The sequence below is a fragment of the Oncorhynchus keta genome, chromosome 6 (genome assembly GCF_023373465.1).
Source record: "Oncorhynchus keta strain PuntledgeMale-10-30-2019 chromosome 6, Oket_V2, whole genome shotgun sequence".
In the NCBI taxonomy this organism is placed as follows: domain Eukaryota; kingdom Metazoa; phylum Chordata; class Actinopteri; order Salmoniformes; family Salmonidae; genus Oncorhynchus; species Oncorhynchus keta.
This window is the reverse complement of record NC_068426.1, coordinates 79,590-101,595: the sequence shown is the minus strand read 5'-3', so window position 1 is coordinate 101,595 and position 22,006 is coordinate 79,590. Positions and strand designations below refer to the sequence as shown.

Genomic DNA, 22,006 nt, shown 5'->3' with positions numbered 1-22,006 from the left:
GACCACCGCTCTTGACAGAGAGAGCCCACTTCCTATCTGATTGAAGAACCTGTAAAACCCGTTTGGTTGTCGGAGGAAACAGACAGACATCTCCTCTCTCTTTACAACCATTGAATTAATGTTTTTAACATGGATGTTTTCCAATCCAAGGCGTCAGTCACCAAGTCATTTAGTTTTCTCAACAGTCACATTATTCCTTAACAAATGTTCCACCTCTCCCACACTGACTTTACATAATTCAAACTTGCTTTTCTTTTTAATTATAATGTTTTTAATGCATGAATATGACGTCTCTGTTTGTTGGCATTTCCTTCCTAAGTTTGCCCACTTTGCCAATGAAGTCGTCATGAAAATAATAATCAAATATTTTTGATGAATAAGCCATCGGATTCGATAAAAGATTCAGTTTAATTTTTCTTTCTGCCCATAATTTCATTTTAAAGTCATTTTTGTTCCCATTTTTATTCTTTATATCACTGATCTTGGCTTCATTTTTGTTTGAGTTCAGTTACACCATTTCTCAGTGTGCAGTTAGTCAGTTACACCATTTCTCAGTGTGCAGTTAGTCAGTTACACCATTTCTCAGTGTGCAGTTAGTCAGTTACACCATTTCTCAGTGTGCAGTTAGTCAGTTACACCATTTCTCAGTGTGCAGTTAGTCAGTTACACCATTTCTCAGTGTGCAGTTAGTCAGTTACACCATTTCTCAGTGTGCAGTTAGTCAGTTACACCATTTCTCAGTGTGCAGTTAGTCAGTTACACCATTTCTCAGTGTGCAGTTAGTCAGTTACACCATTTCTCAGTGTGCAGTTAGTCAGTTACACCATTTCTCAGTGTGCAGTTAGTCAGTTACACCATTTCTCAGTGTGCAGTTAGTCAGTTACACCATTTCTCAGTGTGCAGTTAGTCAGTTACACCATTTCTCAGTGTGCAGTTAGTCAGTCAGATGTGCAGCCAGACTCATTAGACATTTACATTACATTTACATTACATTTACGTCATTTAGCAGTTTTCTCATCTCTCTCAAACATACAGTTTTTAAATTCCTCATCAATCCACGGAGCCTTAACAGTTCTAACAGTCAGTTTCATATTTTTTTATTTATTTTTATTTTTTATCAATACCTGGAAGAAACTATTTCATAAATGGACCAAGTGTTGCGTCTGGATGCTCCTCATTACACACATCAGACAAAACAAATATCTGTTTTGTCCATAACATCGGAATCAGTACAAAAAGGTTTTGCATGATCTCTTATATACTATATTAGGCCCAGCCTTTGGAACTGTGGTTTTCCTGTATATGGTCACTACATCCTATTTGTATGGATACAGGAACTGTCAGTTGGGTGGGTGAAGCTTCCTTCATAGCAGGAGGGGGGACCTTCAGGGTTATTCTACTTGTTATTTTCTATCAAATAGTTTTGTGTGTGTGTGTGTGTTCTCATCTCAGGGACATGCTGAAGTACACTGCAGGTGTGAGAGAGTGGATGGCAGCTGATCCCAAAAACATCATTGCCATACACTGTAAAGGAGGAAAAGGTAACTACTACGCCATCTACTGGTAATATGCTGTAGTAGCAGCCAGCTGTAATAATGTTGAGCAACTCATGGAGAAAAACAGACTGGGTTGGCTTAGGTTTTTTACAAACAATGTAGCTGTGATAACATGATAACAGTGTGTACCTGTGATGATAGCAGTATGTAGCTGTGGTGATGATATGATAGCAGTATGTAGCTGTGGTGATGACATGATAGCAGTATGTAGCTGTGGTGATGACATGATAGCAGTATGTAGCTGTGGTGATGACATGATAGCAGTATGTAGCTGTGGTGATGACATGATAGCAGTATGTAGCTGTGGTGATGACATGATAGCAGTATGTAGCTGTAGTGATGACATGATAGCAGTATGTAGCTGTGGTGATGACATGATAGCAGTATGTAGCTGTAGTGATGACATGATAGCAGTATGTAGCTGTGGTGATGACATGATAGCAGTGTGTAGCTGTGGTGATGACATGATAGCAGTATGTAGCTGGGGTGATGACATGATAGCAGTATGTAGCTGTGGTGATGATATGATAGCAGTATGTAGCTGTGGTGATGACATGATAGCAGTATGTAGCTGTGGTGATGACATGATAGCAGTATGTAGCTGTGGTGATGACATGATAGCAGTATGTAGCTGTGGTGATGACATGATAGCAGTGTGTAGCTGTGGTGATGACATGATAGCAGTATGTAGCTGGGGTGATGGCAGTATGTAGCTGTTGTGATGATATGATAGCAGTATGTAGCTGTGGTGATGACATGATAGCAGTATGTAGCTGGGGTGATGGCAGTATGTAGCTGTTGTGATGATATGATAGCAGTATGTAGCTGTAGTGATGACATGATAGCAGTGTGTAGCTGTGGTGATGATGACATGATAGCAGTATGTAGCTGTAGTGATGATATGATAGCAGTATGTAGCTGTAGTGATGACATGATAGCAGTATGTAGCTGTAGTGATGATGTGATAGCAGTATGTAGCTGTGGTGATGATGACATGATAGCAGTATGTAGCTGTAGTGATGACATGATAGCAGTATGTAGCTGTAATGATGACATGATAGCAGTATGTAGCTGTGGTGATGACATGATAGCAGTATGTAGCTGTGGTGATGACATGATAGCAGTATGTAGCTGTGGTGATGACATGATAGCAGTATGTAGCTGTGGTGATGACATGATAGCAGTATGTAGCTGTAATGATGACATGATAGCAGTATGTAGCTGTAATGATGATGTGATAGCAGTATGTAGCTGTAGTGATGATATGATAGCAGTATGTAGCTGTGGTGATGACATGATAGCAGTATGTAGCTGTAATGATGATGTGATGGCAGTATGTAGCTGTAGTGATGATATGATAGCAGTATGTAGCTGTAATGATGACATGATAGCAGTATGTAGCTGTGTTGATGACATGATAGCAGTATGTAGCTGTGGTGATGACATGATAGCAGTATGTAGCTGTGTTGATGACATGATAGCAGTATGTAGCTGTAATGATGACATGATAGCAGTATGTAGCTGTAATGATGACATGATAGCAGTATGTAGCTGTGGTGATGACATGATAGCAGTATGTAGCTGTAATGATGATGTGATAGCAGTATGTAGCTGTAATGATGATGTGATAGCAGTATGTAGCTGTGGTGATGACATGATAGCAGTATGTAGCTGTAGTGATGACATGATAGCAGTATGTAGCTGTAATGATGATGTGATAGCAGTATGTAGCTGTAATGATGATGTGATGGCAGTATGTAGCTGTAATGATGATGTGATAGCAGTGTGTAGCTGTGGTGATGATGACATGATAGCAGTATGTAGCTGTAGTGATGATATGATAGCAGTATGTAGCTGTAGTGATGACATGATAGCAGTATGTAGCTGTAGTGATGACATGATAGCAGTATGTAGCTGTAATGATGATGTGATAGCAGTATGTAGCTGTAGTGATGATATGATAGCAGTATGTAGCTGTGGTGATGACATGATAGCAGTATGTAGCTGTAATGATGATGTGATGGCAGTATGTAGCTGTAGTGATGATATGATAGCAGTATGTAGCTGTAATGATGACATGATAGCAGTATGTAGCTGTGTTGATGACATGATAGCAGTATGTAGCTGTGGTGATGACATGATAGCAGTATGTAGCTGTGTTGATGACATGATAGCAGTATGTAGCTGTAATGATGACATGATAGCAGTATGTAGCTGTGGTGATGACATGATAGCAGTATAGCTGTAATGATAACATGTAGCAGTATGTGTAATGATGATGTGATAGCAGTATGTAGCTGTAATGATGATGTGATAGCAGTATGTAGCTGTGGTGATGACATGATAGCAGTATGTAGCTGTAGTGATGACATGATAGCAGTATGTAGCTGTAATGATGATGTGATAGCAGTATGTAGCTGTAATGATGATGTGATGGCAGTATGTAGCTGTAATGATGATGTGATAGCAGTGTGTAGCTGTGGTGATGATGACATGATAGCAGTATGTAGCTGTAGTGATGACATGATAGCAGTATGTAGCTGTAATGATGATGTGATAGCAGTGTGTAGCTGTGGTGATGATGACATGATAGCAGTATGTAGCTGTAGTGATGATATGATAGCAGTATGTAGCTGTAGTGATGACATGATAGCAGTATGTAGCTGTAGTGATGACATGATAGCAGTATGTAGCTGTAATGATGATGTGATGGCAGTGTGTAGCTGTAATGATGATGTGATAGCAGTATGTAGCTGTAGTGATGACATGATAGCAGTATGTAGCTGTAATGATGATGTGATAGCAGTATGTAGCTGTAATGATGATGTGATAGCAGTGTGTAGCTGTAGTGATGACATGATAGCAGTGTGTAGCTGTAATGATGATGTGATAGCAGTATGTAGCTGTGGTGATGACATGATAGCAGTGTGTAGCTGTGGTGATGATGACATGATAGCAGTATGTAGCTGTAGTGATGATATGATAGCAGTATGTAGCTGTGGTGATGACATGATAGCAGTATGTAGCTGTAGTGATGACATGATAGCAGTATGTAGCTGTAGTGATGACATGATAGCAGTATGTAGCTGTAATGATGACATGATAGCAGTATGTAGCTGTAATGATGATGTGATAGCAGTGTGTAGCTGTAGTGATGATATGATAGCAGTATGTAGCTGTGGTGATGACATGATAGCAGTATGTAGCTGTAATGATGATGTGATAGCAGTGTGTAGCTGTAATGATGATGTGATAGCAGTGTGTAGCTGTGGTGATGATGACATGATAGCAGTATGTAGCTGTAGTGATGACATGATAGCAGTATGTAGCTGTAATGATGACATGATAGCAGTATGTAGCTGTAATGATGATGTGATAGCAGTGTGTAGCTGTAGTGATGATATGATAGCAGTATGTAGCTGTAATGATGACATGATAGCAGTATGTAGCTGTAATGATGATGTGATAGCAGTATGTAGCTGTGGTGATGACATGATAGCAGTATGTAGCTGTAATGATGATATGATAGCAGTATGTAGCTGTTGTGATGATATGATAGCAGTATGTAGCTGTGGTGATGACATGATAGCAGTATGTAGCTGTAATGATGATATGATAGCAGTATGTAGCTGTGGTGATGATGTGATAGCAGTATGTAGCTGTAATGATGATGTGATAGCAGTATGTAGCGGTGGTGATGACATGATAGCAGTATGTAGCTGTAGTGATGACATGATAGCAGTATGTAGCTGTGGTGATGACATGATAGCAGTATGTAGCTGTAGTGATGACATGATAGCAGTATGTAGCTGTAGTGATGACATGATAGCAGTATGTAGCTGTAGTGATGACATGATAGCAGTATGTAGCTGTAGTGATGACATGATAGCAGTATGTAGCTGTGGTGATGACATGATAGCAGTATGTAGCTGTGGTGATGACATGATAGCAGTATGTAGCTGTGGTGATGATGACATGATAGCAGTATGTAGCTGTAGTGATGACATGATAGCAGTGTGTAGCTGTAATGATGATGTGATAGCAGTGTGTAGCTGTGGTGATGATGACATGATAGCAGTATGTAGCTGTAGTGATGACATGATAGCAGTATGTAGCTGTAGTGATGACATGATAGCAGTATGTAGCTGTGGTGATGACATGATAGCAGTATGTAGCTGTAGTGATGACATGATAGCAGTATGTAGCTGTGGTGATGACATGATAGCAGTATGTAGCTGTGGTGATGACATGATAGCAGTATGTAGCTGTGGTGATGAAATGATAGCAGTATGTAGCTGTGGTGATGACATGATATCAGTATGTAGCTGTAATGATGATGTGATAGCAGTATGTAGCTGTAGTGATGATATGATAGCAGTATGTAGCTGTAGTGATGACATGATAGCAGTATGTAGCTGTAATGATGACATGATAGCAGTATGTAGCTGTGGTGATGATATGATAGCAGTATGTAGCTGTGGTGATGATATGATAGCAGTATGTAGCTGTGGTGATGATATGATAGCAGTGTGTAGCTGTGGTGATGATGACATGATAGCAGTATGTAGCTGTGGTGATGACATGATAGCAGTATGTAGCTGTGGTGATGACATGATAGCAGTATGTAGCTGTGGTGATGACATGATAGCAGTATGTAGCTGTGGTGATGACATGATATCAGTATGTAGCTGTAATGATGATGTGATAGCAGTATGTAGCTGTAATGATAACATGATAGCAGTATGTAGCTGTAATGATGATGTGATAGCAGTATGTAGCTGTAGTGATGACATGATAGCAGTGTGTAGCTGTAGTGATGACATGATAGCAGTATGTAGCTGTAATGATGACATGATAGCAGTATGTAGCTGTGGTGATGATATGATAGCAGTATGTAGCTGTGGTGATGACATGATAGCAGTATGTAGCTGTGGTGATGATGACATGATAGCAGTATGTAGCTGTGGTGATGATGACATGATAGCAGTGTGTAGCTGTGGTGATGATGACATGATAGCAGTATGTAGCTGTGGTGATGACATGATAGCAGTGTGTAGCTGTGGTGATGATGACATGATAGCAGTATGTAGCTGTGGTGATGATATGATAGCAGTGTGTAGCTGTAGTGATGACATGATAGCAGTATGTAGCTGTAATGATGACATGATAGCAGTATGTAGCTGTAATGATGACATGATAGCAGTGTGTAGCTGTAGTGATGACATGATAGCAGTATGTAGCTGTAATGATGACATGATAGCAGTATGTAGCTGTGGTGATGACATGATAGCAGTATGTAGCTGTAATGATGACATGATAGCAGTATGTAGCTGTAGTGATGACATGATAGCAGTATGTAGCTGTAGTGATGACATGATAGCAGTATGTAGCTGTAATGATAACGTGATAGCAGTATGTAGCTGTGGTGATGACATGATAGCAGTATGTAGCTGTAATGATGACATGATAGCAGTATGTAGCTGTGGTGATGATATGATAGCAGTATGTAGCTGTGGTGATGACATGATAGCAGTATGTAGCTGTGGTGATGATGACATGATAGCAGTATGTAGCTGTGGTGATGATGACATGATAGCAGTATGTAGCTGTGGTGATGACATGATAGCAGTATGTAGCTGTAATGATGATATGATAGCAGTATGTAGCTGTAATGATGATATGATAGCAGTATGTAGCTGTAATGATGATGTGATAGCAGTATGTAGCTGTGTTGATGACATGATAGCAGTATGTAGCTGTAATGATGATGTGATAGCAGTATGTAGCTGTAATGATGATATGATAGCAGTATGTAGCTGTAGTGATGACATGATAGCAGTATGTAGCTGTAATGATGATGTGATAGCAGTATGTAGCTGTGGTGATGATGACATGATAGCAGTATGTAGCTGTAATGATGATGTGATAGCAGTATGTAGCTGTGGTGATGACATGATAGCAGTATGTAGCTGTAATGATGATGTGATAGCAGTATGTAGCTGTGTTGATGACATGATAGCAGTATGTAGCTGTAGTGATGACATGATAGCAGTATGTAGCTGTAATGATGATGTGATAGCAGTATGTAGCTGTGTTGATGACATGATAGCAGTATGTAGCTGTAATGATGATGTGATAGCAGTATGTAGCTGTAATGATGACATGATAGCAGTATGTAGCTGTGGTGATGATGACATGATAGCAGTATGTAGCTGTAGTGATGACATGATAGCAGTATGTAGCTGTAATGATAACATGATAGCAGTATGTAGCTGTAGTGATGACATGATAGCAGTATGTAGCTGTAGTGATGACATGATAGCAGTGTGTAGCTGTAGTGATGACAAGATAGCAGTATGTAGCTGTAGTGATGACATGATAGCAGTATGTAGCTGTGTTGATGACATAGCAGTATGTAGCTGTGATGATGACAGTATGTAGCTGTGGTGATGATGACATGATAGCAGTATGTAGCTGTGTTGATGACATAGCAGTATGTAGCTGTGATGATGACAGTATGTAGCTGTAATGATGATGTGATAGCAGTATGTAGCTGTAATGATGATGTGATAGCAGTATGTAGCTGTAATGATGATGTTATAGCAGTATGTAGCTGTGGTGATGACATGATAGCAGTATGTAGCTGTGGTGATAGCAGTATGTAGCTGTAATGATGACATGATGGCAGTATGTAGCTGTAATGATGACGGTATGTAGCTGTAATGATGACGGTATGTAGCTGTAATGATGACGGTATGTAGCTGTAATGATGACGGTATGTAGCTGTAATGATGACGGTATGTAGCTGTAATGATGACGGTATGTAGCTGTAATGATGACGGTATGTAGCTGTAATGATGACGGTATGTAGCTGTAATGATGACGGTATGTAGCTGTAATGATGACGGTATGTAGCTGTAATGATGACTGTATGTAGCTGTAATGATGACTGTATGTAGCTGTAATGATGACTGTATGTAGCTGTGGTGATGACGGTATGACTGTATGTAGCTGTAATGATGACGGTATGTAGCTGTAATGATGACGGTATGTAGCTGTGGATGGTATGTAGCTGTAATGATGACTGTATGTAGCTGTAATGATGACGGTATGTAGCTGTAATGATGACTGTATGTAGCTGTAATGATGACTGTATGTAGCTGTAATGATGACGGTATGTAGCTGTAATGATGACGGTATGTAGCTGTAATGATGACGGTATGTAGCTGTAATGATGACGGTATGTAGCTGTAATGATGACGGTATGTAGCTGTAATGATGACGGTATGTAGCTGTAATGATGACGGTATGTAGCTGTGGTGATGACGGTATGTAGCTGTGGTGATGACGGTATGTAGCTGTGGTGATGACGGTATGTAGCTGTGGTGATGACGGTATGTAGCTGTGGTGATGACGGTATGTAGCTGTGGTGATGACGGTATGTAGCTGTGGTGATGACTGTATGTAGCTGTGGTGATGACTGTATGTAGCTGTGGTGATGACGGTATGTAGCTGTGGTGATGACGGTATGTAGCTGTGGTGATGACGGTATGTAGCTGTGGTGATGACGGTATGTAGCTGTGGTGATGACGGTATGTAGCTGTGGTGATGACGGTATGTAGCTGTGGTGATGACGGTATGTAGCTGTGGTGATGACGGTATGTAGCTGTGGTGATGACGGTATGTAGCTGTGGTGATGACGGTATGTAGCTGTGGTGATGACGGTATGTAGCTGTGGTGATGACGGTATGTAGCTGTGGTGATGACGGTATGTAGCTGTGGTGATGACGGTATGTAGCTGTGGTGATGACGGTATGTAGCTGTGGTGATGACGGTATGTAGCTGTGGTGATGACGGTATGTAGCTGTGGTGATGACGGTATGTAGCTGTGGTGATGACTGTATGTAGCTGTGGTGATGACTGTATGTAGCTGTGGTGATGACGGTATGTAGCTGTGGTGATGACGGTATGTAGCTGTAATGATGACGGTATGTAGCTGTAATGATGACTGTATGTAGCTGTAATGATGACTGTATGTAGCTGTAATGATGACTGTATGTAGCTGTGGTGATGACTGTATGTAGCTGTGGTGATGACTGTATGTAGCTGTGGTGATGACGGTATGTAGCTGTAATGATGACGGTATGTAGCTGTAATGATGACGGTATGTAGCTGTGGTGATGACGGTATGTAGCTGTGGTGATGACGGTATGTAGCTGTAATGATGACGGTATGTAGCTGTAATGATGACTGTATGTAGCTGTAATGATGACTGTATGTAGCTGTGGTGATGACGGTATGTAGCTGTAATGATGACGTGATGACGGTATGTAGCTGTAATGATGACTGTATGTAGCTGTAATGATGACGGTATGTAGCTGTGGTGATGACGGTATGTAGCTGTAATGATGACGGTATGTAGCTGTGGTGATGACGGTATGACTGTATGTAGCTGTAATGATGACTGTATGTAGCTGTAATGATGACGGTATGTAGCTGTGGTGATGACTGTATGTAGCTGTGGTGATGACGGTATGTAGCTGTAATGATGACGGTATGTAGCTGTAATGATGACGGTATGTAGCTGTAGTGATGACGGTATGTAGCTGTGGTGATGACTGTATGTAGCTGTTGTGATGACTGTATGTAGCTGTAGTGATGACTGTATGTAGCTGTGGTGATGACTGTATGTAGCTGTGGTGATGACTGTATGTAGCTGTGGTGATGACTGTATGTAGCTGTGGTGATGACGGTATGTAGCTGTGGTGATGACGGTATGTAGCTGGTAATGATGACTGTATGTAGCTGTGGTGATGACTGTATGTAGCTGTGGTGATGACGGTATGTAGCTGTGGTGATGACGGTATGTAGCTGTGGTGATGACGGTATGTAGCTGTGGTGATGACGGTATGTAGCTGTGGTGATGACGGTATGTAGCTGTGGTGATGACGGTATGTAGCTGTGGTGATGACGGTATGTAGCTGTGGTGATGACGGTATGTAGCTGTGGTGATGACGGTATGTAGCTGTGGTGATGACGGTATGTAGCTGTGGTGATGACTGTATGTAGCTGTGGTGATGACGGTATGTAGCTGTGGTGATGACGGTATGTAGCTGTGGTGATGACGGTATGTAGCTGTGGTGATGACTGTATGTAGCTGTGGTGATGACTGTATGTAGCTGTGGTGATGACTGTATGTAGCTGTGGTGATGACTGTATGTAGCTGTGGTGATGACTGTATGTAGCTGTGGTGATGACGGTATGTAGCTGTGGTGATGACTTTATGTAGCTGTGGTGATGACTGTATGTAGCTGTGGTGATGACTGTATGTAGCTGTGGTGATGACTGTATGTAGCTGTGGTGATGACTGTATGTAGCTGTGGTGATGACTGTATGTAGCTGTGGTGATGACGGTATGTAGCTGTGGTGATGACGGTATGTAGCTGTGGTGATGACTGTATGTAGCTGTGGTGATGACTGTATGTAGCTGTGGTGATGACGGTATGTAGCTGTGGTGATGACGGTATGTAGCTGTGGTGATGACGGTATGTAGCTGTGGTGATGACTGTATGTAGCTGTGGTGATGACTGTATGTAGCTGTGGTGATGACTGTATGTAGCTGTGGTGATGACGGTATGTAGCTGTGGTGATGACGGTATGTAGCTGTGGTGATGACGGTATGTAGCTGTGGTGATGACTGTATGTAGCTGTGGTGATGACTGTATGTAGCTGTGTCAGAACATGACATTGTTCCCTTTCACGCTGAGTGGTTATTGAAAGGGAGAGAGCTGGAAAGATTGTTCATGTACATTGAGTAACTATGGTAATTCTCAATGGATGTAAAAACAGATTTTGTTTGTTTGCCGTTGTGAGGTGAAGAAAACAACATTACTTGATGAATGAATCACGCTTCACCGTCTGGCAACTCAACGGACTATTCTGGGTTTGGTGGATGCCAGGAGGATGCTACCTGCCCGAATGCATAGTGCCAACTGTAAAGTTTGGTGGATGCCAGGAGAACGCTACCTGCCCGACTGCATAGTGCCAACTGTAAAGTTTGGTGGATGCCAGGAGGATGCTACCTGCCCGACTGCATAGTGACAACTGTAACGTTTGGTGGATGCCAGGAGAACGCTACCTGCCCCAATGCATAGTGACAACTGTAAAGTTTGGTGGATGCCAGGAGGATGCTACCTGCCCCAATGCATAGTGACAACTAAAGTCTGGTGGAGGTATAATGGTCTGGGGATGTTTTTAATGGTTCGGGCTCCTTAGTTCCAGTGAAGGGAAATCTAAATGCTACAACATACAATGACATTCTAGATGATTCTGTAATTCCGACTTTGTGGCAACAGTTTGGGGAAGGTCCTTTCCTGTTTCAGCATGACAATGCTTCCGTGCACAAAGCAAGGTCCATACATAAATGGTTTGTCGATCGGTTTGGAATAACTTGACTGGCCTGCACAGAGCCCTGACCTCAACCACATCGAACACCTTTGGGATGAATTGGACCGCCGACTGCGAGCCTAATCGCCCAACATCAGTCAGACCTCACTAATGCTCTTGGCTGGATGGAAGCAAGTCCCAGCAGTAATGTTTCAACATCTAGTGGAAAGCCTTCCCATATGAGTGGAGGCTGTTATAGCAGAAATGTTCCAACATCTAGTGGAAAGCCTTCCCATATGAGTGGAGGCTGTTATAGCAGTAATGTTCCAACATCTAGTGGAAAGCCTTCCCAGAAGAGTGGAGGCTGTTATAGCAGTAATGTTCCAACATCTAGTGGAAAGCCTTCCCAGAAGAGTGGAGGCTGTTATAGCAGCAATGTTCCAACATCTAGTAGAAAGCCTTCCCATATGAGTGGAGGCTGTTATAGCAGTAATGTTCCAACATCTAGTGGAAAGCCTTCCCAGAAGAGTGGAGGCTGTTATAGCAGTAATGTTCCAACATCTAGTGGAAAGCCTTCCCAGAAGAGTGGAGGCTGTTATAGCAGCAATGTTCCAACATCTAGTGGAAAGCTTTCCCAGAAGAGTGGAGGCTGTTATAGCAGCAATGTTCCAACATCTAGTGGAAAGCCTTCCCAGAAGAGTGGAGGCTGTTATAGCAGCAATGTTCCAACATCTAGTGGAAAGCCTTCCCAGAAGAGTGGAGCAGTTGTAGCAGCAAAGGGGGAACCAACTCCATATTAACGCTTCGTAGGTGTCCCCATACGAGTTCAAAAAATCTTGGACGACCAACAGTCTAAAAAATTGACCAGTCCACTAATTAGGGTCAGCAGTACAGGGGTCAGCCGTACAGGGGTCAGCCGTACAGGGGTCAGCCGTACAGGGGTCAGCCGTACAGGGGTCAGCCCTACAGGGGTCAGCCCTACAGGGGTCAGCCCTACAGGGGTCAGCCGTACAGGGGTCAGCCCTACAGGGGTCAGCCGTACAGGGGTCAGCCGTACAGGGGTCAGCCGTACAGGGGTCAGCCCTACAGGGGTCAGCCCTACAGGGGTCAGCCCTACAGGGGTCAGCCCTATTGTTTACATGTGTTTACCAACATTGGCGTGAAACAAGCTTATATTTTTGGTTCTGATGAGGTACGACAGTTAAGCTCATCAGGCATTTATAAGTAATAGTCTTCAAGAATCAATGTTTTACTTTTCAATAAGTCCAAAAATGGCCCCTTTTTTAACAGTGGTGTGTGTGTGTGTGTGTGTTCCTACAGGGCGTACAGGGACTCTGGTGTGTACCTGGCTCATTGACAGTGACCAGTTTGAGAGCGCTCAGGTAGGGCAATTACCTGAAATGGTTCTGGTATATCAACATGACACAGTGCTTAAACGGTTTAACACACAAACACCAGAGCTCCGGGGGAATAACATGTTTTATATAATGATCTACAGGACAGCTTGGACTACTTTGGGGAGAGGAGAACGGACAAGAGCCGCAGCTCCAAGTTCCAGGGAGTGGAGACCCCGTCTCAGGTACACGGATATGACTGAACTTGCGCTTAGTCTCTGGTACATTGAGCTGCGTTTACACAGGTAGCCCAATTCTGATCTTTGTGAGGGGAAAATAAAAGATGACAAATTAGTGAGAACAAGATCAGAATTGGGCTGACTGTGTATAACACAGCCATAGAGACATAAAGGTAGTGCAGTGTTTCTCAACAAGACCACAGGTAACATTTGGGGCCAAAACCTGTGCCAAAACCTGTGCCATATTTGATAAGGCAGTTACATGACGACGGTCTACTGTGGTACCTTACCTGCTAGCCCAGCCTGTAGGGCGGTGGCCCCCCCGGCCTGTAGGGCGGTGGCCCCCCCGGCCTGTAGGGCGGTGGCCCCCCCGGCCTGTAGGGCGGTGGCCCCCCCGGCCTGTAGGGCGGTGGCCCCCGGCCTGTAGGGCGGTGGGCCCCCCGGCCTGTATCTCTGTGTGTGTGTTACAGAGCATGTAGATGGGTTACTATGAAGTGACGTGTGTGTGTGTGTGTGTGTGTGTGTGTGTGTGTGTGTGTGTGTTACAGAGCAGGTACGTGGGTTACTATGAAGTGATGAAGACTAAGTTCAACCGACAACTTCCTCCAGAACAGAGCCTGAAGATCAAGAGCATCCGCATCCACTCTATAGCAGGTTTGATTGATTATCTGTCCACTATAATAACATCCACTCTATAGCAGGTTTGATTGATTATCTGTCCACTATAATAACATCCACTCTATAGCAGGTTTGATTGATTATCTGTCCACTATAATAAGGTTTGATTATCCCACTCTATAGCAGGTTTGATTGATTATCTGTCCACTATAATAACATCCACTCAGGTTTATAGCAGGTTTGATTGATTATCTGTCCACTATAATAACATCCACTCTATAGCAGGTTTGATTATCTGTCCACTATAATAACATCCACTCTATAGCAGGTTTGTTTGATTATCTGTCCACTATATAATAACATCCACTATAATAACATCTATAGCAGGTTTGATTATCTGTCCACTATAATAACATCCACTCTATAGCAGGTTTGATTATCTGTCCACTATAATAACATCCACTCTATAGCAGGTTTGATTATCTGTCCACTATAATAACATCCACTCTATAGCAGGTTTGATTATCTGTCCACTATAATAACATCCACTCTATAGCAGGTTTTTGATTATCTGTCCACTATAATAACATCCACTCTATAGCAGGTTTGATTGATTATCTGTCCACTATAATAACATCCACTATAGCAGGTTTATAGCAGGTTTGATTATCTGTCCACTATAATAACATCCACTCTATAGCAGGTTTGATTATCTGTTTGATTATCTGTCCACTATAATAACATCCACTCTATAGCAGGTTTGATTATCTGTCCACTATAATAACATCCACTCTATAGCAGGTTTGATTATCTGTCCACTATAATAACATCCACTCTATAGCAGGTTTGATTGATTATCTGTCCACTATAATAACATCCACTCTATAGCAGGTTTGATTATCTGTCCACTATAATAACATCCACTCTATAGCAGGTTTGATTGATTATCTGTCCACTATAATAACATCCACTCTATAGCAGGTTTGATTATCTGTCCACTATAATAACATCCACTCTATAGCAGGTTTGATTATCTGTCCACTATAATAACATCCACTCTATAGCAGGTTTGATTATCTGTCCACTATAATAACATCCACTCTATAGCAGGTTTGATTATCTGTCCACTATAATAACATCCACTCTATAGCAGGTTTGATTATCTGTCCACTATAATAACATCCACTCTATAGCAGGTTTGATTATCTGTCCACTATAATAACATCCACTCTATAGCAGGTTTGATTATCTGTCCACTATAATAACATCCACTCTATAGCAGGTTTGATTGATTATCTGTCCACTATAATAACATCCACTCTATAGCAGGTTTGATTATCTGTCCACTATAATAACATCCACTCTATAGCAGGTTTGATTATCTGTCCACTATAATAACATCCACTCTATAGCAGGTTTGATTATCTGTCCACTATAATAACATCCACTCTATAGCTGGTTTGATTGATTATCTGTCCACTATAATAACATCCACTCTATAGCAGGTTTGATTGATTATCTGTCCACTATAATAACATCCACTCTATAGCAGGTTTTTGATTATCTGTCCACTATAATAACATCCACTCTATAGCAGGTTTGATTATCTGTCCACTATAATAACATCCACTCTATAGCAGGTTTTTGATTATCTGTCCACTATAATAACATCCACTCTATAGCAGGTTTGATTGATTATCTGTCCACTATAATAACATCCACTCTATAGCAGGTTTGATTGATTATCTGTCCACTATAATAACATCCACTCTATAGCAGGTTTGATTATCTGTCCACTATAATAACATCCACTCTATAGCAGGTTTGATTATCTGTCCACTATAATAACATCCACTCTATAGCAGGTTTGATTATCTGTCCACTATAATAACATCCACTCTATAGCAGGTTTGATTGATTATCTGTCCACTATAATAACATCCACTCTATAGCAGGTTTGATTGATTATCTGTCCACTATAATAACATCCACTCTATAGCAGGTTTGATTATCTGTCCACTATAATAACATCCACTCCATAGCAGGTTTGATTGATTATCTGTCCACTATAATAACATCCACTCTATAGCAGGTTTGATTATCTGTCCACTATAATAACATCCACTCCATAGCAGGTTTGATTGATTATCTGTCCACTATAATAACATCCACTCTATAGCAGGTTTGATTGATTATCTGTCCACTATAATAACATCCACTCCATAGCAGGTTTGATTGATTATCTGTCCACTATAATAACATCCACTCTATAGCAGGTTTTTGATTATCTGTCCACTATAATAACATCCACTCTATAGCAGGTTTTTGATTATCTGTCCACTATAATAACATCCACTCTATAGCAGGTTTGATTATCTGTCCACTATAATAACATCCACTCTATAGCAGGTTTTGATTATCTGTCCACTATAATAACATCCACTCTATAGCAGGTTTGATTGATTATCTGTCCACTATAATAACATCCACTCTATAGCAGGTTTTTGATTATCTGTCCACTATAATAACATCCACTCTATAGCAGGTTTGATTATCTGTCCACTATAATAACATCCACTCTATAGCAGGTTTGATTATCTGTCCACTATAATAACATCCACTCCATAGATTATCAGGTTTGGTTTGCAGGTTTGATTATCTGTCCACTATAATAACATCCACTCCATAGCAGGTTTGATTGATTATCTGTCCACTATAATAACATCCACTCTATAGCAGGTTTGATTGATTATCTGTCCACTATAATAACATCCACTCTATAGCAGGTTTGATTATCTGTCCACTATAATAACATCCACTCTATAGCAGGTTTGATTGATTATCTGTCCACTATAATAACATCCACTCCATAGCAGGTTTGATTGATTATCTGTCCACTATAATAACATCCACTCTATAGCAGGTTTGATTATCTGTCCACTATAATAACATCCACTCTATAGCAGGTTTGATTATCTGTCCACTATAATAACATCCACTCTATAGCAGGTTTGATTGATTATCTGTCCACTATAATAACATCCACTCTATAGCAGGTTTGATTGATTATCTGTCCACTATAATAACATCCACTCTATAGCAGGTTTGATTGATTATCTGTCCACTATAATAACATCCACTCTATAGCAGGTTTGATTGATTATCTGTCCACTATAATAACATCCACTCTATAGCAGGTTTGATTATCTGTCCACTATAATAACATCCACTCTATAGCAGGTTTGATTGATTATCTGTCCACTATAATAACATCCACTCTATAGCAGGTTTGATTATCTGTCCACTATAATAACATCCACTCCATAGCAGGTTTGATTGATTATCTGTCCACTATAATAACATCCACTCCATAGCAGGTTTGATTGATTATCTGTCCACTATAATAACATCCACTCTATAGCAGGTTTGATTATCTGTCCACTATAATAACATCCACTCTATAGCAGGTTTGATTGATTATCTGTCCACTATAATAACATCCACATCCACTCCATAGCAGGTTTGATTGATTATCTGTCCACTATAATAACATCCACTCTATAGCAGGTTTGATTATCTGTCCACTATAATAACATCCATCATAGCAGGTTTGATTGATTATCTGTCCACTATAATAACATCCACTCCATAGCAGGTTTGATTGATTATCTGTCCACTATAATAACATCCACTCCATAGCAGGTTTGATTGATTATCTGTCCACTATAATAACATCCACTCTATAGCAGGTTTGATTGATTATCTGTCCACTATAATAACATCCACTCCATAGCAGGTTTGATTATCTGTCCACTATAATAACATCCACTCTATAGCAGGTTTGATTGATTATCTGTCCACTATAATAACATCCACTCCATAGCAGGTTTGATTATCTGTCCACTATAATAACATCCACTCCATAGCAGGTTTGATTGATTATCTGTCCACTATAATAACATCCACTCTATAGCAGGTTTGATTGATTATCTGTCCACTATAATAACATCCACTCTATAGCAGGTTTGATTGATTATCTGTCCACTATAATAACATCCACTCTATAGCAGGTTTGATTGATTATCTGTCCACTATAATAACATCCACTCCATAGCAGGTTTGATTATCTGTCCACTATAATAACATCCACTCTATAGCAGGTTTGATTGATTATCTGTCCACTATAATAACATCCACTCTATAGCAGGTTTGATTGATTATCTGTCCACTATAATAACATCCACTCTATAGCAGGTTTGATTGATTATCTGTCCACTATAATAACATCCACTCTATAGCAGGTTTGATTGATTATCTGTCCACTATAATAACATCCACTCTATAGCAGGTTTGATTATCTGTCCACTATAATAACATCCACTCTATAGCAGGTTTGATTGATTATCTGTCCACTATAATAACATCCACTCTATAGCAGGTTTGATTATCTGTCCACTATAATAACATCCACTCTATAGCAGGTTTGATTGATTATCTGTCCACTATAATAACATCCACTCTATAGCAGGTTTGATTATCTGTCCACTATAATAACATCCACTCTATAGCAGGTTTGATTATCTGTCCACTATAATAACATCCACTCTATAGCAGGTTTGATTGATTATCTGTCCACTATAATAACATCCACTCTATAGCAGGTTTGATTATCTGTCCACTATAATAACATCCACTCTATAGCAGGTTTGATTGATTATCTGTCCACTATAATAACATCCACTCCATAGCAGGTTTGATTATGTGTCCACTATAATAACATCCACTCTATAGCAGGTTTGATTGATTATCTGTCCACTATAATAACATCCACTCTATAGCAGGTTTGATTATCTGTCCACTATAATAACATCCACTCCATAGCAGGTTTGATTGATTATCTGTCCACTATAATAACATCCACTCCATAGCAGGTTTGATTATGTGATTAAGAACGGCTCCACCCAGAGACATTACATACGACTCATGAAACATAATTGAGGTTAAGTTTTTTGTCCTCTGAAAAGAGAGAATACACTGTTTTGATTGGGCAATGCACATTAACATACATTTTGTCCCTGCTAAATTTGTCCCACCAGCTGAGAACGCCCTAAAATGGTCAGCAGATGGCGCTGCTATCCACTTGCTAGTATGCATTTCTAAAGGAGGGGAATCATATTTTGCATGTCCCATAGGGTCTTTTTGAAGCATTGGTGGCATTTCTTGGGAGGTTATCTACAGTGACACTACAGTCACAGAGAAAATATTTTAAAAGGTGTTGATTTACCTAATTTCTGTTCCACACAGCCTGTAAGGTCCCTCAGTCGAGCAGTGAATTTCAACCACAGATTCAACCACAAAGACCAGGGAGGTTTTCCAATGCCTCACAAAAAGAACATTTGTGTCTTTTACTCTTACAGCAGTGAGTCATTTAACAAACTCTCTTATCCAGCGCCACTACAGTAGTGAGTCACTTAACACTCTGATCCAGAGTCACTACAGTAGTGAGTCATTTAACAGACTCTCTTATCCAGAGTCACTACAGTAGTGAGTCATTTAACAGACTCTCTTATCCAGAGTCACTACAGTAGTGAGTCATTTAACACTCTTATTCAGAGCCACTTACACTTTCATACTGGTGGGAATCGAATCCACAACCCGGACGTTACAAGGTCCATGCTCTACCAACTGAGTAACATGGTAGATGGGTAAAATATATATATATATATATATATATATATTTTTTTTAAAGCAGATAGCCCTTTGAGCATGGTGAAGTTACTAATTACACTTTGGATGGTGTATCAATACACCCAGCCACTACAAAGATACAGGCATCCTTCCTAACTCAATTGCTGGAGAGGAAGGAAACCACTCAGGGATTTCACCATGAGGCCAATGGTGACTTTAAAACAGTTACAGAATGTAATGGCTGTGACAGGAGAAAACTGAGGATGGATCTACAACATTGTAGACAACACATTATTAACCTAAAGGACAGAGTGAAATGGACACCTTTTTGTCCTGACTACGAAGCAATATTTTTTTGGGGAAACTCAACCCATCACTGAGTACCACTCTTCATATTTTAAAGCATGGTGCAGGCTGCATCATGTTATGGGTATGCTTGTAATCGGCTAGGGAGATGTTTAGGATAAAATCTTAATGGCGTTAAGCACTGGCAAAATCCTAGAGGGAAAAACTGGTTGTCTGCAAATTCACCTTTCAGCAGGACAATAACCTTGAGCACAAGGACAAATATACACTGGAGTTGCTTACCAAGATGATATTTAATGTTTTTAAATGGCCTAGTAAAAGTTTTGACTTCAATCTGCATGTGAATCTATGGCAAGACTTGAAAATGGCTGTCTAGCAATGATCAACAACCAATTTAACATTTTTTTTTTCAAGAATAATTGGCAAATATTGTACAATCCAAGTATGCAATGCTCTTAGACTGACCCAGAAAGACTCACAGCTCTTAGAGACTGACCCAGAAAGACTCCCAGCTCTTAGAGACTGACCCAGAAAGACTCCCAGCTCTTAGAGACTGACCCAGAAAGACTCACAGCTCTTAGAGACTGACCCAGAAAGACTCACAGCTCTTAGAGACTGACCCAGAAAGACTCACAGCTCTTAGAGACTGACCCAGAAAGACTCACAGCTCTTAGAGACTGACCCAGAAAGACTCAACTGTAGTCACTGCCAAAGGTGATTCCAACATGTATTGACTCAGAGGGTTGAATATTTATCTAATCAAGATATTATTGTTTTATTATTCATTACATTTGTACAAATCATGGCATTTGTCTTCCGCTTTGACGTTAGATTATATTGTTAATTTATCCCACTTTGTAACATAATGTGTAAAAAGTCAGGGGGTGTGAATAACATCTGAAGGCACTGTAGTTAGCTAGCTAGGTTAACATGTGGTATCGATAGCTATTACCTTGTGCCACAGCTGACCTGCTGGGATGAGACGTGAACCCACTAGTCTGGCTAGCTAGCTAATCAAACCGGCAATGCTCTAAAATTACAATCGCATATGTCCCTACAGTTTCATTAAACAGAACTTTATAGCTACCGGTATGTCTATTCAATCGCATATGTCCCTACAGTTTCATTAAACAGAACTTTATAGCTACCGGTATGTCTATTCTCACCTTGATCATCAACATTACACTTTGGCCAATCGATGACACCACACTTTAGCCTGCCATTGACAGCCATGTTGTTTTTATGCCATTTTCCAAATAGTTATAATTTCACTGACTTTTTTTAACGGCCACTGTAATAACGTTTGGTGGCAGGACTTGTGCTCTTTTCACAAGCTATTATTAGCCCTATTAGAATAACAGCTTGTTGAATGAAAATCCCCCCCCTCCCCCCTGTGTTCTAGGTGTGGCAGGACTTGTGCTATTTTCACAAGCTATTTACCCCCCTGTGTTCTAGGTGTGGGTAAAGGGAATGGTAGTGACTTGAAGGTGAAGATCATTGTCAGGAAGAAGCTGGTGTTCCTGTGTGTCTGTGCCAAACAAGAGAACTGCACGGTGAGGCACACACACTTGATTGATTGATTGGTTGATATATTGATCTGCCCCAGGTGTTTTCCACATGTATCAATGATATATTGATCTGTCCCAGGTGTTGTCCACATGTATTAATGATATATTGATCTGTCCCAGGTGTTGTCCACATGTATTAATGATATATTGATCTGTCCCAGGTGTTTTCCACATGTATTAATGATATATTGATCTGCTCCAGGTGTTTTCCACATGTATTAATGATATATTGATCTGTCCCAGGTGTTGTCCACATGTATTAATGATATATTGATCTGTCCCAGGTGTTGTCCACATGTATTAATGATATA

The 22,006-nt window shown here is 40.7% G+C and overlaps 1 protein-coding gene across 2 annotated transcripts in view; it reads left to right on the top strand.

Moving 5' to 3' along the window:
* tpte (transmembrane phosphatase with tensin homology) overlaps positions 1–22,006 on the top strand; it is a 44,190-nt gene that overhangs the window by 18,872 nt on the left and 3,312 nt on the right. For both annotated transcript variants that reach the window (XM_052520086.1, XM_052520085.1), the window contains exons 12-16: positions 1,453–1,541; positions 13,263–13,324; positions 13,441–13,521; positions 14,064–14,169; positions 21,583–21,680. In XM_052520086.1, coding sequence (XP_052376046.1) covers positions 1,453–1,541; positions 13,263–13,324; positions 13,441–13,521; positions 14,064–14,169; positions 21,583–21,680 — 436 coding nt within the window. The remainder of the gene's footprint in view (positions 1–1,452; positions 1,542–13,262; positions 13,325–13,440; positions 13,522–14,063; positions 14,170–21,582; positions 21,681–22,006) is intronic.